At 39.4% G+C, this 27,500-nt stretch overlaps 3 protein-coding genes and 1 long non-coding RNA gene across 4 annotated transcripts in view; 1 reads left to right on the top strand and 3 right to left on the bottom strand.

The window, feature by feature from the left end:
* Positions 1 to 3,883: 3,883 nt before the first annotated feature.
* LOC138056854 (uncharacterized) lies at positions 3,884 to 12,812 on the top strand. Its single transcript, XR_011133540.1, has 2 exons — positions 3,884 to 4,026; positions 11,935 to 12,812. It is a non-coding gene; the product is annotated as an uncharacterized lncRNA (long non-coding RNA).
* On the bottom strand, positions 4,942 to 11,150 carry LOC138056852 (QRFP-like peptide receptor). The gene is made up of 2 exons (XM_068902771.1): positions 10,797 to 11,150; positions 4,942 to 10,227 (listed from the first exon to the last, which is right to left on the bottom strand). The coding sequence occupies exon 2, from the start codon at positions 9,964 to 9,966 to the stop codon at positions 8,983 to 8,985; it is 984 nt and encodes a 327-aa protein (XP_068758872.1). The 5' UTR covers positions 9,967 to 10,227; positions 10,797 to 11,150; the 3' UTR covers positions 4,942 to 8,982.
* A 2,024-nt stretch (positions 12,813 to 14,836) lies between the features above and the next one.
* Positions 14,837 to 17,768, bottom strand: LOC138056853 (QRFP-like peptide receptor). Its single transcript, XM_068902772.1, has 2 exons — positions 16,798 to 17,768; positions 14,837 to 16,231 (listed from the first exon to the last, which is right to left on the bottom strand). Exon 2 carries the CDS (start codon positions 15,968 to 15,970, stop codon positions 14,987 to 14,989), a length of 984 nt encoding a protein of 327 aa, XP_068758873.1. The 5' UTR covers positions 15,971 to 16,231; positions 16,798 to 17,768; the 3' UTR covers positions 14,837 to 14,986.
* Positions 17,769 to 19,278: 1,510 nt separating this feature from the next.
* The window catches only part of LOC138056850 (major facilitator superfamily domain-containing protein 4A-like), a 12,964-nt gene continuing 4,742 nt past the window's right edge, over positions 19,279 to 27,500 (bottom strand). Inside the window, exons 4-11 of the mRNA XM_068902769.1 lie at positions 27,344 to 27,500; positions 26,101 to 26,239; positions 25,203 to 25,426; positions 23,865 to 23,945; positions 22,646 to 22,793; positions 21,177 to 21,247; positions 20,602 to 20,719; positions 19,279 to 19,550 (exon numbers count right to left, since the gene is read on the bottom strand). The exon at positions 27,344 to 27,500 is cut by the window's right edge and continues 116 nt beyond it. Coding sequence (XP_068758870.1) covers positions 19,372 to 19,550; positions 20,602 to 20,719; positions 21,177 to 21,247; positions 22,646 to 22,793; positions 23,865 to 23,945; positions 25,203 to 25,426; positions 26,101 to 26,239; positions 27,344 to 27,500 — 1,117 coding nt within the window. The 3' untranslated portion in view covers positions 19,279 to 19,371. The remainder of the gene's footprint in view (positions 19,551 to 20,601; positions 20,720 to 21,176; positions 21,248 to 22,645; positions 22,794 to 23,864; positions 23,946 to 25,202; positions 25,427 to 26,100; positions 26,240 to 27,343) is intronic.

Genomic DNA, 27,500 nt, shown 5'->3' with positions numbered 1-27,500 from the left:
AACAAATCCAGTGGACTAATCAGAATGACCTGGTAATAGTTGTATTTATTTTGTTAATCTGGCCAATCACGACAGAGATAAGAAAAGCAGTGAACCATGCAATCAGAACTCGCTGCACGCATGCGCAGGCGGAGCTAAGCAATGGCAAACGCGAGCACGTAAGACGATCGATTACTTTGACTTGAGCCATTTAAGTTTCAATAAGAATAAATCACAAACAGCGGTTACAAAATTTTGCTTGAGCTGCATAACTTTTATAAAATTGACGTTTCGTATGTTACAACTTACATCATCAGAAGTGATTATTATTCAGTTACAGATAAATTTAAATTCAAATACACCACTGAAACGGACTGGGAACTAACGAATTTACGCTAACAAACGTTGGCAATGAAAAACTTCCTCTCCATTATTAGCGAAAATTCGTTAGTTGTCAATCAAATTCGCATGCGCGCGCCAAACATGTTTGATACGGCAGGCCAAACGAAAAAAAGTTGGCCCATCAAACACGAGGACCACGAGAACAAAAGAAATGTTTTAAGTTGTTTGATAGAATGTTTGATGGCCTTCAAATTTTATGAAACAGCAGCAAACAAGGTGGCCAAACGGTAAAATGTTTGGTCAAAAAACATTTCCCCTTTGGCCACGCCCTTAGGATAGATTACGGTTTTAGTTTGCTTGATTTGTTGAGACTTGACGCCAATAATTTTAAGCGCTAAAATTCAAAACCAAACTTCCTCTCAGTCATATGAACTTGGCGGCTCTGTTGTTTCCACGATTTAAAAAAATATATCAATGTTAACTTGTGCTAAGCAAAAACTAAGCGGTGCGTCCACCCTAGGGGGGGGGGGGGGGTCAAACGATTCAAATGCGAACCTCTAATCTTCCGATTAAAGTGCCCCTACGATAAAGGAAAATAACTTCCTTTTTTTCTTCAGATTTTGAAAGTGTGTTTGCTCAACACCCGACTGGCAAAATTTAGAGCTTTGATTCTTATCCACAGGCCGTTTACTTTGAGTGTAAGTTTTGGATTTTACCGTCCGCCATTACTCACGTTCAAAACTGACCGATTGGACCTCAGAGGGTTGGATCCAGGGAAAAGGGACGTCAAAGACTCACATACTGATTCACTGAAATAACTAAGTTTCATTTCCAGAGGATTCGTATAGTCCACCCAACATGGCCGCCGCTCAGAAAAACGCCCATAGAGGGAGTTTAAGAAACGACGACAGCTTCGGCATCGCCAACGCCACAAAACAGTAATATCATTGGTTAAAATAGGTAAATAATTATGCTTCACTTGCGCATTCTTTTTAGCACATATTTTGGCCAAGAGTGACCAAAATATAGATAAGAGTGTTTTTCTACCAATTTGAGGTCTTGCCCAAGCCGCACAGTCACAAATGGACTTATTTTTAGATACACTTTACGCGCGAAAACAAAGAAAAGACCACCACTCCACCACCAATCAGGAGAAGCCATGTCACATGCGACTTCTGCCTCGTTCTTCAGGGACCTGAAAACTCATTCTCGCGGGAACGAGTATTCTAAAAATAGACTCATTTGTGACTGAACTGGGGAGCCCACTCATGCCACAAGAACACCCTTACCTAATTCACTCCTGTTTTGGCGGTGAACCGCAAATTAAACAGACGTGGAATCACCAAATTTGAGTTTTCGACGACCACGTAAGCATACACATGTGCACCTTTTATTCTCTATTCTTAACTTGAAACCGATCTATTTTTTTGTCGCTCTGACGAAGGGCTAACGCTCGAAACGTCAGCTTTTAGAATCTCTGTACGGTGGCCAATTTACATTATCAACTCCGTTGATAAAACCAAATTTTTGCTTAAATTTGAGTTAAGTAAGACAGTGTCGAATGCAGGTATGTCCCGCTCATCGTGACCAAGCCATGTTCCGCTGCTTTTTTTAAGAGTACTCCACATTACTCCACTCTAAATTTTACATATGTTTAAGACCGATAGCTTTTACATAACATAGTAAAAAACCAGCTGGTTATATTTGGATATAGCAGCGTTTCAGAACTTCAAACTTGCTCACTTAAAATCGCTCGCGACGAATCCCCCGCCGCAGTCAATTTTACAGACAATAAAAAACTATTTTCAAGATTTCACCCACTTGAGAAAATCAAAAAACAATAAATACGGTTTAATCAGGGCGCTTATATGTTCATATTGATAATTTAAATAAAATGCGAGTAAAGCTTGCTGTTATAATACTCTGTCCGAAAAGTTTGACATGGCTTTGCATGAAAACAACCCCACAGAAAAGACACAAGAATTTATGTATGTCTTCAAAGATAACAGTCCACTGCAGTCAATGACAGATCAACGTGTTGCCAACTTAAACCAATCATTTAATTACTTCAAAGCCAGAAAACAAGTTTAGAGCTTCAACAAACATTCCACAGAAGGACAGATGTGTCAGAACACTTAATAACATGGCAAACAATGTTTGATCTCAAGGTAATATATAGGCTAGACTTAAAATGGATCACAGCAAAACAACGCAAAACTGATAAGTTATTGTAAATACCATGTCCTTGCCCTCTTAGGTATAACTATGCAAAAAAGCCATACTATTCCATGGCGGAACTCCTTCATATTTTTGTACCAACTGAGGACAAAGCAATGATTCCAGTTCCTTGTAGAATATCCTCCCCTGAGGAAAAGCAATTTGTAGCCTATCATTATACTGCTACGTTTTAAGACTCCCTATCCTGTCCCAAACCCCATATTGTTTTCTTTGCCTTTGTGCAGTTTGGTAACACAAACAAAATAAACAAACCTGTGGCCGATCAATATGATCACATTTTGCTCCACTGTGTGAAACATAAATAAAATAATTAAAAGAATAAGCCCTGGAACATAACTTAAAAAATAACAATGACTGTATTTATTGTTAGGCTTGACTAGTAACACCGCACAGAGAACTTAAAACATATAGCATAAAAACATGCTGCTGCTTGACAAGTGTACTTGAATTTTAATTTCAATTGCCAGTCCACTGTAAAATAATAATTGTAGTAGCTATTTTACACTCAAGGATCAGAGGCATCTATGTTTGGGGGGTTTGAGGGCTTATTTCAAGTAAAAGAAAATGTGAGGCTGATCTAGCCCTTTTACTCAATCAATTAGTACATATCAATACAGTAACTCTCTGTTTTGTATTGTTTTCAAGGTGACATCTAGTCAGTACAATTTATTCCGGCACTCGGCAAGGTCCCTTTTTGACTTGTGGCTGTTTCTGTTTAGGTGGCCTCATACACCACAAGCCTTTTTGGAGACACCACCACCAAGCCGGCCACTTCTGCTGCCAGAGGGAACAGCACAGCCACAACACCGGGGACTTCATCCCCTACTCTTCTTGAATTAGTGTATGGGTTCTTTAACGTCCCACAGGAAACTTATGAACATAGAAGACATTAATGAGACGGGGCCTATGGTTTATAGTCCTTATCCGAGAAGACTTGAAAGTCTAACCATTTGTACCCTGCGAGCAGAGTCTCTTTCGATCTTCCTAGATAAGTCGGGAAGAGGAAAATAGACTCTGCCAGCCGGCTCGACTTTCTTTGATTTGCCGCTCATCCAAAGAAATGGATGAGTCAGTCCAGTTTCAACTTGCCAAACCTTTTTTTTTTTAATTTGTGCGCATGATCAATCGCCCCGCGTCATCAATATTTTTTAAATTTACAACAGCGTGACAATTTTAGCCTGTGTACAGACCGCCCCTCCCCTCAAAAAAAAATCGGAGAGGAACGGTCTGTGATTTACCGTTAGTAATCGTGTTCCGGAATAATTTTGCATACATTATTTAGTAATCTACGCTGACCAAAATTTGCGTGGCTCATATTTCGTTTGGAGCTAAATTCTCAAAATGGTGGTCAATGGTAGATTTGAAACGTGCATCGAAGAGCGTCTCCGATAGTTTTAAGATACCTTGGCTTTATAGCATAGAAGCACTCTTTAAAGGAGAGGATGTATTTGCAAGTCTTCCAACCAGGTACGGCTCTGATCTTCAAAACAGCACAGATCGTTGCCGATGAGCTGTTATTTTACTCGGTGTGTACATTCTCAAATCTTGCATGGCATCACGCTTTGTAGATTGTACTTGAGAATGGCTAGGCTGGTTGGGATTACATTGACTGGTAAGGAATAGCGGGAGACGTTTTCGAGTGGACAATCTTTTGAATAGTGCTATATTCACCTCGTGAAGAGCGCTTTCGTTTCTTTTGCGCTGACAATTCCTACAAATGTATGTCGAATCGATTTCCACTTTACACTCCATAGACAACAATTCGGCTCTCACTTTAAAAGAAAAACCTCTTTGACAATCAAAAAGATTTTTATTCGTATTTTGTACCGTGCTCGAAGTACACACGAACGAACTCATCGTAAAATCTCTCACGGTGGTTCTCACGGTGTTGTTGTGGAGAAATAAAAATAAAAGCCAATCAAAACTCGTTGTTTCAATGATGTAATGATCGATGGGTAATAACCAATCAAATCATTTTCCACACATTCCAGGAAAAATCACGTGGTATGGAACACGATTATCAACAGTAAATCACAGACCGTTCCTCTCCGATTTTTTGTTGAGGGGAGGGGCGGTCTGTACACAGGCTAGACAATTTTTAACTGTCTAAATTCCCATGAGTATTTCCTCCGTATGTCGGTGACAGAAGCTAGTTTACCAGAATTGAGAAACCTATTGATTTTTTCAGTAAAAATTGAAATCGCAATTTAAAACTTGAACTATCTTGAGGAAATGATTCCTTGGTTGTCGTGTGTTTGCCAGAGTTGTTCGAAAATATCCGCTGTTTGTTTTGTTTTGTGGTTTTGCGGTAGCTAGTCACGCGTGACTGACTCCCGAATAGGTTTGAATTTTTAACGCATGCTCAACACGAAATGTCGAGCCGGCTGGCAGAGTCTATTTTCCTCTTCCCGACTTATCTAGGAAGATCGAAAGAGACTCTGCTCGCAGGGTAAACCATTTGCAGATGAAATTACAAAGGCAGCACTTTCTCCTCAGTTATTTTAAGATCCTGAGTGTTGATCCGGTTGGGGTTCAAACCTGCAACCTTCCGTGTGACAGCACGATGCTCAACCAACTGAGCCACCGGTGAGTGGTGGCTTATATCAACACAGATGAGTTCAAAGCTAAATATGGAAACTTATATGTAATTCCCAAGAAATTTAATCAGGATATTGAGTCGTTTTTTCCCTGCTAGCGACAAATGTGTGGAGGTTCACGAAATATGACAGGCTTCACTTACAGTTATAATGTGAATGGTCTTCCTGCCTTTCGATTATCAAGGCTTATCAAGAAATTATAAGCAGACCAATGTAAATGAGGAACAGGAAATTATGTTTCCATCTTGCTCAATCAAATGAGCATCTTCCAAGAAGAGATCAACATACTGATCTTGATTTAACTTGGACAGTTTGTGTTTACCGTTAATTTAATATGGCTCCTTTTTGGGGCACCAGACGCAAATGGTAACATAATTATTGTTTAACCACTGTTTGCAAGACATTATATTTTGGTGTGATATTGTTTCTTGTCGCTTGTTTCCATTTATTTTATGTCATCTGTATTTCGTACACGAAGTAGAGGTTTTTGCCATACATTCACACTCCCCTCAGAGGGTTTTTTATTCAAATGCTTAACCACTCTGCAAAATTCCAGTCTTATTGAGTTATAGAGTCTATAATCCAAAAAAATACATTTATCACTCTTTGTAAAGGTCATTCAAAAAATGAGGGCGATAGCATTTATGAGTTTGTAATATCTTGGCTATTATTTCCAGTTTAAATTTCTTTCTTTGGATTATGCAAATTAGGAGATTTGCAATGTCATACTGTGTACACAGTGTACACAGTGAAGGCAGGACTTTTATTTTCAGATACTGGTAATTAATGGTAATAGGTGACAATATTTAGCTCTATTTCTATTTTGTTTTGAAAATAGCATGTTACCATTTCTGCTTGTGAGAGCTAACCATAAAAAGGCATACCAAATTCTCTTGATGCTAACTGTACAACTTCATACTAACTAGTAAGCTACGATGGTATGTCATTTAGCCTGAGTTGCACTCAGGTCTGCATGTGTTCAGTAAGTTTTCAATAATGACAATGAAAAACACTTTACCCAAATCCTGTGCCAATAATATCTCTGAACATAACTGATTTCTAAAGACATAATTAATCATTGCACAACTATTGTACTCACAGTAAGGCACATAATTAGCTTAATTATCATTCAACTACAGAAAATATTGTAGTAATCAGTGGCGGATCCAGACCTTGAGCTAAGGGTGGGGGGTTGCTTGCTCTGCCGGCTTTTCCTCCTGCAGTAAGGTAGTTTTGAGGTAAATGCAAGCATTGTGATTGGTTCTTTCTTGGTTGGGATTTTGCTATGCCTACCATTTCTTTGGAAGCTATGTAATGATTATTGTTTTTGAAAAGCTGCAAATTCAATAAACAACCATGACCTGAGTACCATATGATAAACTACTTTCTAACCAAGTTTGCCCAAGCCATACTGAGGAATATCGCACCCTTGTCATTTTTGAGAGCTTAATATTTCCAAGTTGTTACTTGTATTTTGACTTGCCTTTTAGGTCCTTCAATACACAGCATGAGTCGTAAAAATACTCACCTTTCACTAAATGAGTTCCTTTGCTTTGTTAATTAACAGAATATAAACAAAATATAAAAAAAATCATGGCTTATATAAACCTTTTCCATGGAAATGGCTTGTATGGTTAAGTCCTGAACAAGAAAGCACCAATCAAAACACTTGGATTTACCTAAAGACCACAGGTCATAGGACAAAACCAATCAAAAACAGAGGGAAAATGTTTGTTACATTAACATCAGCTATGTGTCTGGAACATCTGAAGAATTTTTCGTCCTCGTTCAAATAAAAAAAGTCGTCTGTGATGTCCTGTAAAAATAATTCTTCCAATCCTTCGAGTGAGTTGCCGACCTCAATACTTGCCGCCATTTTGAAAAGGCTTTTTAGTAGAGCCCAGTCTACTGCATCAACGCTTTTTGCTCGGACCCGCTCGTTTCACCGCCCGGTCTCTTTCCGCCCTGGGGCCCGTTTCTCGAAAGTCCCGAAACTTTTCGGGGCATTTTCGGGTGTCACAATTCCTTTTGTATCTCAAGAACGGAGAGGATTTAAGTCGCCAAACTTCACAGACGTATTTCGTTTAATTAGCTTGAAAACATGTTAAAAGGTCGCCTTTCCAAAACGAGCGGTTGGCAGTTTCACAAATGGCTTTTCGGGCCCGAAAAGTTTTCGGGACTTTCGAGAAACGGGCCCCTGCCCCCGACGTTGTTAACGTGACCATGTTTGTTTTGTTGAGGCCTCAGTGGCCTCGCCCTGATGTCGTCCCGAGCTGTCCGCCATATTGGGTCGCAAAAAGAGACTACAGAACCTTTGACAGGCATTGAGCACTGGCTCAAAGGTCATGAGTGATTTTATTACCGAGATTGGTAGAGCAGATAAGAATATACAATGCTAAAAGACTATGGGACCCTATGGGGTTTCCACGAAAAATCCTCCAAACATTTAACAGTATTTTCTCCAGTAACAGTAAACATTAAAAACTGAATTGGCCAATTTCGCAGCAAACACTAAAAATTATGGTCCAATAACACAAAACACTTAAAGGCCCACTTTCCACCGACAGACTTTTCGACCGTTTGTTTTTGTTATGGAAATTTGTATTTCTTATCACAGCGATCTAATTGGATGAATCTCTTATTCGGGTGGAATTTTCATATATGTAAATTGTTCCGAGGCACGCAATGCCTGTCGGTTGAAGGTGGGCCTTTAACCCCATTCAGACCCTCCTACTAGAGGACAATTAGATCTTGTTTTCAGAATTTTCTAGACAAATTGCGTGTGAAATTGACCAAAGGACAAACCTTTAAACTCTGATGGAATTAAAAGCTTGCGGTTGATGGAGCTGGACTTGCTCAGGATTCTCCCGAAAACTTGAAATACACAGAGAAAAACTGCACATGGCGCCGGCGAAAATTTGCTTTCCTTGCCAAGCCGGCCTCACAAAATACATATACATTAATTTTCCCTGAGTAGCCTTTAGGACCGCAACGATACACCAGTGCACCGGTGAATCGCGATATTTTTTGCCACGATACGAATAGCAATATTTAAGCAACGTGTCTCGATATTATTATTATTATTATTATTATTAATTTTTTTTTTTCATCAACATTCAGAAATCACTGTCTTTATGACTCCTTACGCAAAAATAAGCCCTTTTGAAGCTAGTTTTAAAACAAAGGGCAAAAAAGTTCCCTCCTTGCTTCGTATAGCTTTCGATCTGACACGTATTTTTCAAGATGGGTACATCGTGTTAATTGTCAGCTGACACAGTCTTGCGCACCCACGGACAAAACACGCTGTTCGTCGGAAAATATCTTCCCGTTGTACATAATTATTTATGTAATAATGTATCGAGATAGGTATCGCATCGTGAGAAAATGTATCGTTGCAGCCCTAGCCTAGTAGCCGTTGCGCCCAGTTCGAGTACATGGTGATTTTCGCAGATCGCCGGAGTTTCTGGAGAACACTGCTTGCTGCCCTTCAATCTTGTGCCCAAATATAGTTCGTTTCAAAAAAGCGTCGGGGCCTGTAATACAGTGTATTATGTATTTATTGAGGGACATTTCTAACTGGTGTAACAGTGAAGTGGAGTATTTAAAACGTAATAAAAAAGCTATAACTTTCGTCTTTCTTAACTTCTCGAAAAAGCTGAATAAAAATAAAACATATTTATCCCCGATTTCTTGAAAAGCCATTATGATACGCAATCCCATGATGAGTTTACCGTGAAAATGTTTTATGAAACAAGTACCTTTGAAGGAACTTTATTTCTTAATTAAAACCTTACAAATGATCAAACCGGCGCGAGGTGCCACAGGGCTAAGAGCGGTGTTGTTCGTTGTTCCGACGACAACGACAAAGCAACACGTCTCTAAAGGCTTTGCGAAAGCGACTGTTAAATGCAGCATACATGGCCGGATTGATGGCGCTATTTGCATGGCCAAGAAAGTAGCCCACAAAACCGAAAGTGGCCGGGGCACCACATGGAAACGTTTCTTGGCCAAAGAATGTGATAAACTGCGTGATGTAAACTGGCAGCCAGCACAGTGCAAAAACCACCACAACTGCGAGTAGCATCTTCAGAACCTTCTTCTTGGACCTGCCAGCGCGAAGTTGATTTGCTTGCGTTTGAACTCCAGGAACTTTTCTGACCCAAAGATTGTGAATAACGAAACTGTACAAAACGGACATAGTTAAAAGGGGAAAAACATAAAAAGCTAGGAAAAGAACGATTGTGAAGTCCTTGGCCGCGTTTTCTGTGAAGACCGGAGTCCATACCTCCAAGCAGTAATTTTCTTGGGCTTGTTCGTAGAAAACGATTTTAGTGGCGTAAAGGATTGGAGAGTTGACGGCGATTCCAACTATCCACACCACTGCAATCATGATACGTGCTATGGAAAATGTCACGTACCGCTTGAGAGGGAACATGATAGCTAGGAAACGGTCAATAGAGATAGCTGTCAAGGTCAAAACTGAGCCTGCTACAGACAGTGATTGTACGAAAGGGATCATCTTGCAGAAAAGGGAAGACCGGTCGATGCTGCGAGTCGCTATTACTTTGATTACGAGTGGCATGTTAAAAGCTGTCAGCAAAAGGTCGGCAACGGCCATGTTCACGAACAGATAGTTTGTGACAGTTCGCATTTGTCTGTTCAAGACAACAACAAGTATGACCAGCACATTGCCTATTAGAGAGCCAAACAGGATGATGAAGTAGGCAGTTAACTTGAAAACTTGTTCTGTGCGCGTATCGTTGTGATATTCACATTGTACTTCGGGGTCAGTGCTATTGCTTGGTGCCATTGAGCATAAACGGATAAACTGAGAGACTGACTTTTCCTTAAGTTCACACTCGCGGTACTGATAATCGGTGAATGAAAACGTACCTTCAGTTCAAAGCAAAATAGGCGATAAGTGATTCCTCTCCCTCTCTCTTCTCCAAACTGTGTGATCTGTACAAGCCGCCTTTAAGTTATTTGTTCGATAAATAGACGGTGGGTTACTGAGTTCTCGCAAATAATTCGGCAGCTGAATTATGGCAAGTGGCCTTGGTCGCACTAAGCCCTAAAAAACAGGTTATCATCAATCGAATATCAAGCAAACGTTTCTTACTGTGACTTATTCAATACTTTGGTTGTTCTGATAGAAAAGTTATCGTCTTATATACTAATCTAGAAGGTCGCAAATTAGTCACTTTGCCCTTGCACCTCTCTTGAAGATTAATCTACTTGCCCAGAAGCACAGCTCCTATGGAGATAGAGGACTCTGGTAGAAAAATACGAAAGTATCTCGCACTGTGGTTGCCTTTGTCTACGCTTCGTGTTACTATGGCCAGGTTGACAAGGTTCACGCGGTAACATTAGCATAAACAAGACGACGAGTTTACACTTGTAAAATAATACAAAGTTTTATCATCACTCTTTTACGCGCAGCTGCAAACGGAAGACGCCAGGTTGCTGTTGGACAATAAAAAAAAAACATGAAAATTCTGTTATTGTAACTTTGACAACTTGATCGATATTTGTAGATTTCAGGCATAATATAAATTGAGCCAAATCAAACAAGTTTCTTTGATGTCAGTTCCAACCTGATATTTCCCGTTTGCCATAGACGCGAGGCAAAACCTCTCTAACCTTGCTTGCTGCCCTTCAATCTTGTGCCCACATATAGTTCATTCCAAAAAAGCCTCGGGGCCTGTAATACAGTGTATTACGAATACTGCAGCATAAAACATTCGTTACTAGGAAAAAAGAAGCAGCTGTTAGCTCCAGATATACGACAATAGATGAATGACTACTGTTTTAAAGTGTAATACCTGTTATAAAATAATTAGGATAGTACGCACACTCTCATTGGCCAATAGCCGTTTTTAATTTAGATGAGAGCGTGTAAACATGACTGTGACATCACACAATTTTGTTTGGTTATGTGTTGTCAGACGTGCGTTTTGGTTGGCTGGCAGGAAATTTGGTCGTGTATCAAGAAAATGTTTCATTCAAGAAGCAAAAAAAAACACCAATTTCCTTCATTTGTCGAATTATTTTTGAGAAATATAAATTAAAAGCAATAGAGGAGTTTTTCCATAACTTACTGTCTCGAATTCTCCCAACTCCCCCTTGTGTTTAAGATGAGGCTATGTAAACACGGAAAAAGTCCTCTATGGCTTGAATTGTCAACAGCTGGCACTGGATTGACAGATGTGGTGGAAAAGACATCCATTATTTTTGTTGGCACCCCTTTGAGAAGTGCCACAAATTGGTTTGTTGCAAAAAAGGAGGAGGACATTATGAGGCACCTTATAAAGCTTTTTGTGCCACCAAGAGGGATTCTGTTAGAGTTAGGAAACTTGCAGGTTTAAGGTATAAATGTACATCTTGTGTTGTTTTATTTCATTTCTTCGATTTGATTTCCTAATTTGGACATGAATTTTCCTCCATAGCGTGTAATAAGTACATGTTTATGGATGAAGCTAATAATTATTCCGTCAAAGGTTCTTTAGTGTCAAATTCATTAATATAACAAGTCTTGGCCTTATCGAAAAATTATATTCCTTCCAGCCTCTGCAATTTTCATAAATATCGCATGCTATGAACAGGTATAGAAGAACAGGACGCACTTTTTTTGTCTATAAAGAACTCAGTAGTTTAGTTCTTGAACAAATTATAAGAACTGTAAATATACATGTACCAGCTGTAAGAGTTAAAATGTCATCAAACTAAGCTTAGTCTCTGACAATTAACATGCTTATTTTTTCTCTTATATATTTTTCAGTTTCTTCCTGCTTGAAGCCATCTCTTGAATTTAAAGTGAACAATGAGCATTTACATGTCTGAGAAACAAAGGCCTGTTAATGCACACAAGAAGGAAGTCACAACCCTTGCCCATAAATGTAAAGCACAATCAGACAGTGATGAAGAGGGAACAGATCTGGCTCTGGAAATATTGCCTTATATGGCAATAATGATTGTAATTGTTATGTAATTAAATGTGATATAATTGTTATGGTACATTGCAATTTCCATGAACCCTTTCTGAAAATAATTTTCATATTACTGTTAAAAGCACATGGAAATTTCCATGGACCCTTTTGGTATAAAAAAACATTTCAATTAGTCTCACAGTTACAGGGTACATATTTCCATTAACCCTAGAAGTCTAGTTTTTGTACAACCGTTACATTTACATGGATTCTTTTGGTAAAGAATGTTTACAGGGTACGTGTTAAGAGTATATACCTATTGCACTCAACATATCAGGTACATGGAAACTTCCATGGACCCTTTTGGTCAAGAATTTTTAAATTAGTCTCAATGTTACAGCGTACATGGAAATTTCCATGGACTCTTTCGGTGTAGAAGTTTTAAATTAGTCTGATTCAATGTTACAGGGAACCTTTATCAATTACTCCTTTTGTTAAGCATCTTTGAAATTTTCCACAATTTCTAACGAAACAATGTTTTTGTCCTTTTGAAGGATATTTACCTATTTTTGAGGTATGCACTTCTGAATACAAAAGCTTGTGTCATTATAGGGACATTTGCCACACACAAGTGGAAAAATAAAAGCTGCTGTGTGCGCATCGTTACTGTTAATGGACAGGTAGTAAGAATATGCAAGAAACGATTTGAAATAAACCAAGTCAGATATAAGCGCGTTGGTCACTTTAGTCAATAACTGCTGATAAGGTCTGAAGACTTAGGTCAATGGAATCTCCGCGGGAAAACATATAGGTAAAAAGCTCTATTCTTTTCCAGATTTCTTACTTCAGAAAACCACAAATTAAAAAAATTTTTGTGGTTAATTTTTTAAGTAGGCCTAAGGTTAGCACTTCTTAAGGGTTTGGGCATTTTCAACAGTTACATTATAACCTTAGTCTTCATTTTATCCCTTGTCTGCAGTTTGTATTTTACACTAACCGGTTTGTAAACTCAAAATTTCGAGTTTGCAAACTCAAATTTCGATTTGGAAAATGCAAAATTTCGCGTTTGTGCACTCAAAATTTCAAGTTTCAGAAACTCAAAATTGCGAGTTTGAAAATTGGAAGCAGGGAAACTGATCACGAAATGCCATGTCCCTTACGGGCCACCGTACAGAACCCAGGTTGACTTGTGTTTTAGTTTTCTCGGAACAATCTCACAAGTAAAGAATGCTGAGTGGCTCGGGTTAGCGTGCCTCCGAAACTTCTCGGAACTACCTGGTGTCACTTATGACAGAACAAAGCACGATCAAGGCTTTTTCATTCTTTCGATAAATAGATGGTGGATTACAAAGTGTCACTGAGTTCTCGCAAAGAATTTGGCAGCTGAATTATGACATGTGGCCTTGGTCGCACTAAGCCCTAGAAAATTAGTTATCATCAATCGAATATCTAGCAAGCGTTTCTTACTGTGAAACATTCAATACTTCAGTGGTTGTTCTGATAGTTAACAACTATTCACCGAAGTGAAGGTGGCTAGTGGTGGATATTTACCGAGCCGCGAGGCGGCGAGTTAAATATCTACCACTATCCACGAACACTGAAGTGAATAGTTGTTTTAGTATATACTAAAACAGTGAGATAATACAGTACAAAAATATGATTTTAATTCATTTATACCTGCAAAGATTACAACATTTTCGGGCGCAAATTCCGCGCGAATTGCTCGGAGGTGAGTGCGAAATCGCGCGGAATATCGTCGTTGGCCGAGTTGGCTAAAATCAGGCGATATTCCGCAAGATTGAGCAGGATAATGGTTTTAATATTAAACACCTTGATGACAAAGCACAATTTTCAGCTGTTTTGGAAAAAAAGCTGTAAAAACTGCCATTTTTCTCCGTGACACACAAAATTACGTATATCGCAGGATATCTGTTGAGTCCGCACGACGAATATTGCGCGCGCTATGACCATATTTGGACATTGTCACAATGTGTTGAATAATAGTAGTTGGATAATCACCTACGAGTTAACCAATTAGCGCGCGCGTTCAACGCTATCCACTGTTTTAGTAGATATTAAAATTGGTTATTGTCTTAAGACGGTCGCAAATTAGTCACTTTGCGTGCGCTCGAGACAGGAAAAATTGCGATGACTTCTCTTGAAAATTGATCTACTTGCCCTACTTGCTCCTATCGAGATTAGAAGAGTTTGGTAAAAAATGTGAAAGTATCTCGCACAATGGTTGCCTTTGTCTAAACTTTGTGGTTACTATGGCCAGGTTGACAAGGTTCACACGGTAACATAAGCATAAACAAGACAGCCTTCACACTTGTAAAATAATACAGAGTTTTATTATAAAATTCTCACTGGCAGAGTAACTGTTTTATCATCACTCTTTTACGTGCAGCTGCAAACGGAAGACGGCAGGTTGCTGTTTGACCAAAAAAAAAAACATGCAAATTGTCTTATTGTAACGTTGAGAACTTGATCGATATTTGAGGGGTTACAGGCATAAAATGAGCCGAATTAAACAAGTTTCTTTGATTTATTTCAGCGCGATATTTGCCGTTTGCCATAGACGCAAAAGCCCTGTTTCGACCCTGCTGTCGTTTATGGTAAATGACTGAAAATCCTTATTTATTGAGGGGCATTTCCAACTGATGTAATAGTGAATTGGAGTATTTAAAACGTAATAAAAAAGCTATAACTTTGTCTTTCTTAAGTTCTCTAAAAAGCTGAAAAAAAAAGACAAAAACATATTTATCCCCGATTTTCTTGAAAAGCCATTATGATACGCAATCCCATGATGAGTTTACCGTGAAAATGTTTTATGTACCTTTGAAAGAAATTTAGTTCTTAATTAAAACTTTACAAATGATCAAACCGGCGCGAGGTGCCACAAGCCTAAGAGCGGTGTTGTACTTTGTTCCGACGACAACGACAAAGCAACACGTCTCTGAAGGCTTTGCGAAAGCGACTGTTAAATGCAGCATACATGGCCGGATTAATGGCGCTATTTGCATGGCCAAGAAAGTAGCCCACAAAACCGAAAGTGGCCGGGGCACCACATGGAAACGTTTCTTGGCCAAAGAATGTGATAAACTGCACGATGTAAAGTGGCAGCCAGCACAGTGCAAAAACCACCACAACTGCGAGTAGCATCTTCAGAACCTTCTTCTTGGACCTGTCAGCGCGAAGTTGATTTGATTGCGTTTGAACTCCAGGAACTTTTCTGACCCAAAGATTGTGAATAACGAAACTGTACAAAACGGACATAGTTAAAAGGGGAAAAACATAAAAAGCTAGGAAAAGAACGATTGTGAAGTCCCTGGCCGCGTTTTCTGTGAAGACCGGAGTCCATACCTCCAAGCAGTAATTTTCTTGGGCTTGTTCGTAGAAAACCATTTTCATGGCGTAAAGGATTGGAGAGTTGACGGCGATTCCAACTATCCACACCACTGCAATCATGATACGTGCTATGGAAAATGTTACGTACCGCTTGAGAGGGAACATGATAGCTAGGAAACGGTCAATAGAGATAGCTGTCAAGGTCAAAACTGAGCCTGCTAAAGACAGTGATTGTACGAAAGGGAACATCTTGCACAAAGGGGCAGACCAGTCGATGCTGCGAGTCGCTATTAGTTTGATTACGAGTGGCATGTTAAAAGCTGTCACCAAAAGGTCGGCAACGGCCATGTTCACGAACAGATAGTTTGTGACAGTTCGCATTTGTCTGTTCAAGACAACAACAAGTATGACCAGCACATTGCCTATTAGAGAGCCAAACAGGATGATGAAGTAGGCAGTTAACTTGAAAACTTGTTCTGTGCGCGTATCGTTGTGATATTCACATTGTACTTCGGGGTCAGTGCTATTGCTTGGTGCCATTGAGCATAAACGGATAAACTGAGAGACTGACTTTTCCTTAAGTTCACACTCGCGGTACTGATAATCGGTGAATGAAAACGTACCTTCAGTTCAAAGCAAAATAGGCGATAAGTGATTCCTCTCCCTCTTTCTTCTCCAAACTGTGTGATCTGTACAAGCCGCCTTTAAGTTATTTGTTCGATAAATAGATGGTGGGTTACTGAGTTCTCGCAAATAATTCGGCAGCTGAATTATGGCAAGTGGCCTTGGTCGCACTAAGCCCTAAAAAAAGAGGTTATATCATCAATTGAATATCAAGCAAACGTTTCTTACTGTGACTTATTCAATACTTTGGTTGTTCTGATAGAAAAGTTATCGTCTTATATACTAATCTAGAAGGTCGCAAATTAGTCACTTTGCCCTTGCACCTCTCTTGAAGATTAATCTACTTGCCTAGAAGCACAGCTCCTATGGAGATAGAGGACTCTGGTAGAAAAATACGAAAGTATCTCGCACTGTGGTTGCCTTTGTCTACGCTTCGTGTTACTATGGCCAGGTTGACAAGGTTCACGCGGTAACATAAGCATAAACAAGACGACGAGTTTACACTTGTAAAATAATACAAAGTTTTATCACTCTTTTGCAAGCAGCAAACGGAAGACGCCAGGTTGCTGTTGGACAATAAAAAAAAAACATGAAAATTCTGTTATTGTAACTTTGACAACTTGATCGATATTTGTAGATTTCAGGCATAATATAAATTGAGCCAAATCAAACAAGTTTCTTTGATGTCAGTTCCAACCTGATATTTCCCGTTTGCCATAGACGCGAGGCAAAACCTCTCTAACCTTGCTTGCTGCCCTTCAATCTTGTGCCCACATATAGTTCATTCCAAAAAAGCCTCGGGCCCTGTAATACAGTGTGTTACGAATACTGCAGCATAAAACATTCGTTACTACGAAAAAAGAAGCAGCTGTTAGCTCCAGATATACGACAATAGATGCATGACTACTGTTTTAAAGTGTAATACCTGTTATAAAATAATTAGGATAGTACGCACAGTCTTATTGGTCAATAGCCGTTTTGAATTTAGATGAGAGCGTGTAAAATGACTGTGACATCACACAATTTTGATTGGTTATGTGTTGTCAGACGTGCGTTTTGGTTGGCTGGCAGGAAATTTGGTCGTGTATCAAGAAAATGTTTCATTCAAGAAGTAAAAAAAAACCACCAATTTCCTTCATTTGTACATGTCGAATTATTTTTGAGAAATATAAATTAAAAGCAATAGAGGACTTTTTCCATAACTTACTGTCTCGAATTCTCCCAACTCCCCCTTGTGTTTAAGATGAGGCTATGTAAACACGAAAAAAGTCCTCTATTGCTTGAATTGTCAACAGCTGGCACTGGATTGACAGATGTGGTGGAAAAGACATCCATTATTTTTGTTGGTACCCCTTTGAGAAGTGCCACAAATTGGTTTGTTGCAAAAAAGGAGGAGGACATTATGAGGCACCTTATAAGGCTTTTTGTGCCACCAAGAGGGATTTTGTTAGAGTTAGGAAACTTGCAGGTTTAAGGGAATTCCCTTGAAAATGACGTACTATCCAAATTTTTGTCAAACTTGGTACAATTGATATTCATGCACAGGGCATTCAAAAAATGCAATAAAAAGATGGGTCACCGTGCTTGTTTTCGCATAGCATGCCTTTATTCAAATACTACAACTTCTACTATCCAACTTTTTTTTTTCTTAAAATATGCTTTCAGTGTACCTTTTACGAGTACATAGCACCATTAAAAAGGGGAGGGGGGGGGGGGGGGGGCGTCACCGTGCTCGTTCAGGAGAAGATGACGATTCCTTGACAGATTAAGCTTGGCTTCAATGAAAATCCGCCATTTTATCAATGTGCGCGAGATAATGCGCGCGCCAGTGACGATAGACATTATGTGCAGTAGGGTTGTGCAATGCAAAACCAGGGAATCACCTTAAGGTATATATGTACATCAAAATCAATCTTTACTTAAGACCACGCGTTTACTACCAGATCACTCAGACTAATCACGGCTTAACAAAACCCTGTTCATCAAATGTGATTTTAGGATGACTGAGTATTATTAGCAGCCGCTTCTCCTTCAAAATGTCAATTTCTAGTTCCAATTTCTTCATTTTTAGCGGAGCTCGGAGCACCATAGTTAAGAAAACATGGTAACCCATCTGAAAGTTTGGTTTTGGTCACAGTATGACCGTACGTCCACCCTCCATGTATGCCAATGTGACCAGTATCACGTGACCATATCACGGGCTCAAGTTTAGAGCTCATTCGAGGAGGCCATTTAACAAATTCATGTTAGTTTTTAATGCGTCTGTCCTGTTATTGATCATGAATTTCGTCATAACATTGTCAAAGTAGCTGTAGATCCGCAGACTACTTTGACAAAATTATGACGAAATTCATCGTCAATACAGGACAGACGCATGAAAAACTAACATCAATTTGTTTTTTACAATAAGAAAAAGGCAGGGGGCTCAATATTAAGACAAAACACGAGAAGAACGCGAGACAAAAATGCGAGAAACTTCAATCTGACACGAGGAATATCGCGTCAATATCGTATAAATTATAAATTTGTGTCTGTCCGCTTATTGACAATAAAAATTAGCCAATGGGCGAACGAGAATTTTGCAGTCATTGTAAAAACTCCAGCTGACATTTGGTTTGGTGGAAAAGCTGGGGCGCGGTGTGCCGGGTTGCGGGCAAAACAAAACGTTTGCATGATAATAGACCCCAATCCCCGGAGGATTCGTTGGTTCCACCAACATGGTCGCCGTTCCTTTGTTTAGGGACACTAACATGGCCGCCGTAACGTTACGTGAAAACACTTCATATCAGTTTAAACAATTAGCATACATTGTTTGTGCTATTTTTGTCTTCGTTTCAAAATTACTTTATTTTGATTGGCCCGCATACTAAACAGTGCGCGCAGAGCGGAAGAACTCCCAGCGTTCTAAAAATAGAAAGGATGACTCATAGGGGTTGTATGGGGGAGGCCAACTCATACTCATGGGCTCCGGACAAGAGAGGATGACGTAAGACGACGGATTCCCTATACATGGACCTCTTCCAAAGATTTTTAGCGAGGCACCTGATTGGCCAGTTGTAATGGCGCAATGAAATTTCAAATATGCGCGGCATTGGTAACGAGAACTTAAAATAGCTTTGCGAAACTAAAAATGGATTTTAAAAACTAAGATGGTGAATGGACATCCGTTCACTTACCTCATCCTCTCTTGATTTATAACATTGATCAACTTCAGCTACTCACTCTTTAAAAAACACATTATAATATCCTACAACAGTTATATTTATCATTTGAAAGACGAATTCCGACTAATTTCATCTTTTTTGAGATTAATTTTGTCAACTTTGCAGTTCAACCACTCTCTGGGCTTGCATTGCGCTGATTGGTCCATCTTTTCCCGTCTCTTCTGCTTCTTCTTCTTCGGCTTCGGAAGTGATCAGCGGAGCGTACTCACAGTCGTCAGAGGCCTGGTTACAGTGACACAGACGTTTGGCGCCTGCGCGGTAAAGGTCGTGTACTGCAATAGGGAAATAATATTCGCCTTTGGTGGAAGTCCTCCGGTGCATAAATTTAAAATCTGTAGTTTGTTGTTACATGATGTTGTGGCGTTCATGTTAGTCTCAAGTTATTATTCTCGTTTGAATACATGAAATAAACTTTATTCTTCTTCCGGTGAAAAGTTAAGGCCGCTGGTCAACTGAGTGAAAATTGAGAATGGTATTTACACTATTTATGCATAGGACTTTAATTTCTTGCATTTAGCATTTTTTTGTGATATACGATGCCAGTGGGATAAAACGTGATTTTTTTAGAAACTTCGTCTGCGTAGTAATCCTGACACTTATCTTGACAATTTAAGCAATTTGTCTCTTTTTGACATTTGGAAAATTCGGGTGGCTTCAACCCATGGGATTCTAATCCATAACCTCTGCGATACCGATGCAATGCTCTACCAACTGACCTATGAAAACACCCAGTTGGGAGCAGGTCAAATTTTTAGGGCTCGTACACCTTATTCCAAAATGGCCGCCATTTTAGTATTTAGTTTTGTTTCCACGCAAATTGGCCCTTATGGCCTCGCTTTCAAGTTTAAATGTTCTTTAGAATTTTACGTTTGGAATAAGGTGTATGTGTTAACCGTTCCCGTGAAGGACTCGATGAATGAAAGGAATGTATACAACACGTGATGCTCACGCAGATCCAATGTTTCGTGGCACGACGGACATGGACTACACCCGCATTGATGGTCTTGCTGCACTTTGATCGTGCGCAGGAGTTTACCACAATTGGCACATGTATATTCGCATTTACTAAAAACTGAACTACGGATATCAGATTTCCAGCATTTTCATTGGCTTGCCGGACACAGGTTACCAGTTCATTTACCTGCTGTACCTAATATGGTCAAGGAACGCGTCAGTAACAAAGCGAGCTGAAAACATTTTTGCAGCTCTGAGAAAAAAAGGCCGTCAAAAGCCGTTTTGGACCGGAATTGTCTGAGTCATAAATTGATGCTTCAGCGGAAGAGTTGTTAAATCTATCTTTCGCGTGGTTACATATCTACCAACCTGATTGATTCATTTGGGTCTTGGCGGCCATGCGCAGGAACAAGAACACAATAAGAGCAAACGTACAAATCAAGAACCCGATTACCAGAAATGAGTAGGGGCCGTCTCTGGTAAAGGCCTGAAAATCGGAAATACCAACGAAACTTAAATCAAGATTGCATGGAATCGCATTATCAATTAATTCTACTTGTCACCAATCCTACTGGTTATGGAATTTTTGAGTAGTCGAAATCAATGAAGTGGATCCAACTTCAGTCAGGTGAACTGAAATTTTGATCTTCCCCTTATTTGATAAACCTAACGGCGCGTATAGCCCCCTTCCATGCCGTGAGTCAAAAACGCAAGATTCTGCTTGGTTCGGAAACACCACGGAAACTTTAATCTTGAGCCAAGATTGCATGAAATTAGATTATCAAAGTCGTACTCTTAGTGGGAGAAACGAGCGATCATTTTAATTCTCTGAACTGTTTAAGAATTTGAATATGCTTCAGGAACTGATATTCGTCTCAAGTATGAAATGCTTACATAATGGTTTTATTCACTCAACTGAATCGTCCCAACTGCCAACACCCTACCTTGCCAACTAGAAGTGGGAAAACCATCTCACCAGAAGCAGAACTAACAATCAGAATGCTTGTTATGGAACCTAACAAGACGAAGGCATACTGACTGAAATTTCAATTTTTCACCGATATTTTCCGCATTCTGCTAAATTTTAACCATGAATCATGGCTAAATGATTTGGGTGGTTAATTTGAAAGCGGATGCCCTTCGTGAATCTTGCTCTCTTTGTGAATCAGTGGTCCTGGGTACAACTGCATGGCACTTGATAAAACTACACCCCCCTGGCTCTTTTCAGTTTTTGGCATGCTCCTTCATACACACCTCACCATAAACTTCAAATTATAAAAACCCCACCATTACGGTAATACATAACCGAAAGAAAGGATGAGGTAGTTCATAGATTTTAAAATCTACTCTTAGTTTCACTGAGCAATTTTAAACTGTCGTTCCCAATGCCGCGCATATTTAAAATTATATTACGTCATTACAACTGGCCCGGCAATCTTAGGGCGCATTTTTTATCCACAATTCTGGAATAAGAATTGTTGGTACGGAATGCTAGGAATAATTCGGATTGTCTGCATAAATTAAAAAACGCCCGTCGAGGTGCGCGGTCCTGGCAAGAGTAAACATTGCGTAACAAATATGGCGGCCGATGAAGAGGCTGCCACTGCATTGCAGTCATTATCGTAGGAATTTTCCTGGTAAATAAAGACGAGGAAGAAAATAGGGAGACTGTTTTGGATTTGCCGAATGTTTTGGCAGTCCCATATACAAAGGATATTTGCAAAATACATTTGCCAAATTGCCTTTTTCTTGTACGAAACATTACTGAAAAATACCTCGTACTTTTGGTACAATGAAATTATAAGTAATGTTTAATTGTTTCCAAAAGTGTAACCTGATTTTTTTCTCCGGTTTAGACGTATTTGAATCCGCAACGCTCATCTCGCCGTCAGCCATCTTGGATTTTCATTCGCAACATTCTGTTTATTCTGCCCCTGGGAGCAGAAAGAATAGAATGGTGTTTTGTCCATTCCGGAATAGGAATGCGGAATAGAAAAACTAACGCATTTTACATTCTGGCCATTCTCATTCCAGAATTTTTAATAAAAAAATGCGCCCTTAGGGTGAGTTCGATTTACCGTATTCCGAAATAGGAATACATGGAATTGAAGTTAGAATTACTTTGTTTGTACGGAGATCCACATTAAAATTGTCAAACGCCTGCCAAAATGCTAATGCTTGTTGCCCCAAAACGTCAAACATACCTTTATTTAATCATCACTCCACGTATTTTTATTCCGGAATAGGGTCAAATCGAACACACCCTTAAAATAACTGCGTTGCTAAAATTAGATTTAAAAAAAAACTATCATTGGACTGAGAGGCGCATGTATGAAGGATCCGTCCCCTTCCTTACCTCATCCTTTCTTGATAACCGAGAAGATGGGAAAGTTGAGTTTAGAATCAATTGTACCTGTGACATCGATATAGTGCTCCGCCATGGACAGGGTGGTTGGGAATACCGAACTCATGAACAAACCAAAGACCCCAGTGCCGATCCACAGAGAGAGGGAAAATTGGTGGAGGTATAACATGAAGGATATAGCTACAAAGCATCCAAACTGAAAGAGAGAAAATGTATTTACAATCAGGCAAAGAAATAGGCCATTTCCAAGCTCATGCCTCTTGTCAAGAACTTCTTGATGAACAATGTTGTACAAAGCAATATAGTTTCTGACTATGGAGACGTTTTGTTTTCCAGTTCATCTGCCACAGGTCGTAGCGGGGTTCCCACTCTACAATGAATACAGAATTCCGTGACGTTTCCCGGACCAAAGGCAATAGGCCATTTCCGAGCTCATGTCTGCCTCCTCTTTAAAGCGAGTTTAAGTGCGAAGCTGTTCTTATGAAAATTAGTTTTCGTTCAAATGTAAAGTAGAACTAATTACCATCACAAAAAATTCGCACTTGGACTCGCTTTGAAGAGGAGGCAGACATGAACTCGGAAATTGACGGCCTATTCATCGCCCCTTATTCTGTACGAACGTGATGTAAAGTGGATTCACCTCTTGACGTGATCATACAGTGCGTACAAGCCATTATCGTGCGAGACGAGAACAAAAAAGTTTAAGATATTGACCATTTAATTATTTGTACAGTTGCAAAACCAATCTGTTCACAATTTTTCACCGCACGCTTTATGTAAAAACTCTCAGTCTAAAAAGGTTTTTCTTTTCATAAAATCTCTGTTTGCAAAAAAAAAAAAAACTGGATAATAAATCACTTATTAGACGTTTCGGCGTTTATTATCGCGAAGTTTTTACTCGTTCTTTGTATGTTGACTCGCCCAACAAGCTGGTCCGAAGTACAGAAAATCTCGTAAAAATAACCTACGATGCTACACACCAAAACATCGATATCTAATACGATAAATATTTGCGAAATATTACTCTATTACATAGGAGACAACCTGGTATCACCCGACAAAAACGATACCAAGATTTCCGGGTATAACATGCTGTCGTTTTAACTGTGAACTGAACAAACGCAGTGCTAATCAGTAGCACCATTGAATTGTTTTCTATTTTAAGAAAACCCTTCAACACAGCCTTTGCTCACCAATTAGACGTTGATTAATTGTCATTATTTCTGCATTTGGTGTGCAATAAGCTTTAATAAAGACATCGACTTACCAAATTTACGAAAAGCATTTTATCTGGTACCAAAAACACCGAAACTAAGATTGAAATAAATCTTCCAACAGCAAATAGGCACTGAAAAAAAAAATAAAAATAAAAACAAATGATTGAGTAAATATCTCTGTGCTGAGTGTTGCTTTATAGTTACCGGTATTTAATGGCATTTTGTTACTTGAGATTTGTAAACAAGTTTTTCGTCACATTTACGTGACTGGGTTTTAAGAAAAAATATGGGTGTGATAGTTGTATAAAGTAAAAAAAACAAAAACAGCAGTAGACTAGCAACCTTTGTGGCATGATTATGGTGCTGCAGCAAGAATCCCCCTACAAGAAGGGGTTTCTCTCCACTAACTGAAGCAATAATCTCTAATAAAGTCGGTAAGTGTGGGGAAAATACTGTGTGTGTGGATGGTGAGTTGAGGGAAAATCATAACCAAAAATTAGTCTGTGAAATGAGGAAGAGAAATTCACAAAGCAAACTCTCAACCTCACAGTGGAGTTAGCAAAACAAAACAAACTCTGTGTGAAAACAAGAACTTTAATTTCAGAAACAGCCAGATAGTACATGTATAAGAAACTAAACTAAATCAAGTAAGAGGGATAAACAAACATTTGAACATGAAAATTATTCGTTCTTAAAAAATAAGAATAATAAATACGAAACAATCCCTGCAAAAACCCTTCGTTCTTATTCTTATTTTTTAAGAACGAATAATTTTCATGTTCAAATATTTGTTTATCCCTCTTACTTGACTTAGTTTCTTAAACATGTACTATCTGGCTGTTTCTGAAATTAAAGTTTTTATTTTCACACAGAGATTGTTTTGTTTTGCTACCTCCACTGTGAGGTTGAGAGTTTGCTTTGTGAATTTCTCTTCCTCATTTTACAGACTAATTTTTGGTTATGATTTTCCCTCAACTGACCATCCACACACACAGTATTTTCCCCACACTTACCCACTTTACTAGAGATTATTATCTCAGTTAGTGGAGAGGAACCCCTTCTTTTAAGGGGATTCTTGCTTCAGCACCATAATCATGCCACAAAGGTTGCTAGTCTACTGCTGTTTTTGCTTTTTTACTTTATACAACTATCTTTGTCGTCGTCGTCGTCGTCTTCGTCATCATCATCGTCTTCGTCTTTGTCGTCGTCGTCGTCGTCGTCGTCGTCTTCGTCATCATCATCGTCTTCGTCTTTGTCGTCGTCGTAATCGTCATCGTCATCGTCATCGTCGTGGTCATCAATATGATTGGACAATTGATTTTGATTGTCTGCGTCTGATGTAATTGCCAATGGCTAACATATGATAAATAAAAAATCAACGTACTCACCCAAAATAAAGAATTCAAATAGGCAGCGAGACTGGATGAGAAGTCTACTTCACTCTTGACTGCGTAGGTGTACAGGTATCCACCATAGGCGCCTTGCAGACCATCAAATAGGAACAGCAGTAAGCCCGCCAACACCGTAACCAGCGGTACTTTGGCTGGAAGACTGCAAAACGATAGTCTGAGAGAAGAATGATCAGCGGTGGACTTGAACACTTGAGGAATATCTGTGGTGGATAGAGATAATGGAATTATGGTCTGGCTTGGAATGAACGGAGTCAGAAGCCCATGACAAGGAGCGTACAACTTAATTGTATCTGTGCAACGGTATTTTTACAGACCGAGTTATTTTGAGATTGATTTTGTCGCGAAACCATGGCAGACCTTTCCAGAAAATCACAAGTCTTGCATGAGAAATTAGAACTTACGGGATTGAGAATGGTCACTTACAATAACATACAATACGTACTTAATTGCCCACTCCCCATAGGGGCTTTTCAGGGCCAATGAAACACAATCACAACAGAAAAGAACATTCAACAACAACTGATAAGAATCCCAACTGGCCGGAGGCAAACCAGTTGGCTTTTTACAAGTGCAGCTGAGAAGTTCAACCAGGGACTACCAGGAACAAATTCAACCAGTGGCCAGGACTTGTCTTGAACCCGAGATCTCCATATGTGAAAATGTCGTTACCTAGACGTAGTAATGGAGTTGTAGGCTCCCGGTTATGGTCTCCTGACGGAGTAATCCCTGCAATGCCAGATAAAAGTGGGAGCAGCAGGTCCCTAAAACCCCCGTGCAGCAATTTGTTGTTCATCCTGCAAAGATGTTCTCCAAAAGGAACGTAGCGTAACGATATCAGCAAAACGGTTGCGTCCCCGTCTCGATCGCTTCTTACCTTCACTCTCGGTTTCATCGCCATTCCCAGCAGGCAAAGCAGCTAGAGTGACCACTCGGCCGGTGAACATCTCTGGTGACCATCTCCGAATATAACGCTGCCTATAAATTAGGTAAAACAGGCCTAATTGCACTGGTAACTGCAAGGAAAAGAAGACTTGAGTTGGATACAACAACAACAACAACAACAATGATGATGATGATAATAATAATAACAGAAGCAGCGCGCGAAGTTTAAAAGATAATCGAAAGGAGTGAAAAGTCGCAGAAGATAGTAGAGAAGATGAAGGAAACGTATAAATAGCCGGTGAAAGCAGTCTGCAACAAATGTTATGGAGGCTTGTTCAAAGTACTCGTAAGGAAGACTGAGCATACTTATGTAAATCTGAATAAATGTCATAGAAACAACATTGTCGTTTTAGGGACCACAAAAAATTAGTAGTACCAATTCTCAGGCTAGGGTTATGTATTTACATACAGCTATCTTTCCTCGTCATCATCATCGTCGTAATAAATTTCAAGAACTTTGTCAGAAATAACTACCACCAATTGGAGTCAGAGGAACTATATATAGATTGTGTGAGGTTAAAAGCGAACACAGATCGCGAGTACCTGAAAAAAGCTGGAATAGAAGGATTGGTGTGCAGGGATGGGTCAGTGGTGAGAGCACTCACAACCCACCAATGTGGCCCCGGTTCGATTCCCAGACTCGGCGTCATATGTGGGTTGAGTTTGTTGGTTCTCTTCTCCACACCGAGAGGTTTTCTCAGGGTTTTTCGGTTTCCCCTCCACTCAAAAACCAACATTTGACATTTGACTTGATTTGTGTTAATTGTTAATTTCAGTTTACAGTGTCCCCAATAGCCCACTTTCGATATATTAAAATTCAGTCCTAAACAAAAGGCATCATTTCGAAGCTCTGGGGAATAAATATAAGGACTTGTATGAGTTTAATATATCGAAAGTGGGTTATTAGTGCTCCAGCGCTAGAACGACTAGACACTCAAATAAAGTTCCTTTTCTTTCCTTTTTCTTTTTCGTCCCGATAAAATACGTTGCTCGGAAGTGCTGCAAATATTATCCGAAAGGTGCTCTCTGTCAGAAGTCAAAGCGACGCGATAAAGAGCACACAAAAATGTAAGACTTCCAGTGTCAAGAATTACTTTACGATGGAGAATGATAATGATGATGATATCTATCAAATTAAAGCAAAAAATATCCAACTATCAAGCAGGTTCACTTACCTGCAGTAAGGCAACAAGCCAGTAGGCATACTGGACAAGTGACTTGGTGTTAATGTGTTTCGGGAGAGAATATCGTGGTATGGTTTCATTCAATGTAACATTAAACTCCATTCCATCGACAGAAAACGTCAAGAATGTCTCTAATGTCGAGTTCTCT

The sequence above is a fragment of the Montipora capricornis genome, chromosome 7 (genome assembly GCF_036669925.1).
Source record: "Montipora capricornis isolate CH-2021 chromosome 7, ASM3666992v2, whole genome shotgun sequence".
Lineage (NCBI taxonomy): Eukaryota > Metazoa > Cnidaria > Anthozoa > Scleractinia > Acroporidae > Montipora > Montipora capricornis.
The sequence above is the reverse complement of the archived record's forward strand: the minus strand, read 5'-3'. Positions and strand labels throughout refer to the sequence as shown.

Excerpts from the sequence above, each read along its gene's own strand:
- LOC138056852 (XM_068902771.1), bottom strand. The coding sequence starts at position 9,966 with ATGGCACCAAGCAATAGCACTGACCCCGAAGTACAATGTGAATATCAC.
- LOC138056853 (XM_068902772.1), bottom strand. The coding sequence starts at position 15,970 with ATGGCACCAAGCAATAGCACTGACCCCGAAGTACAATGTGAATATCAC.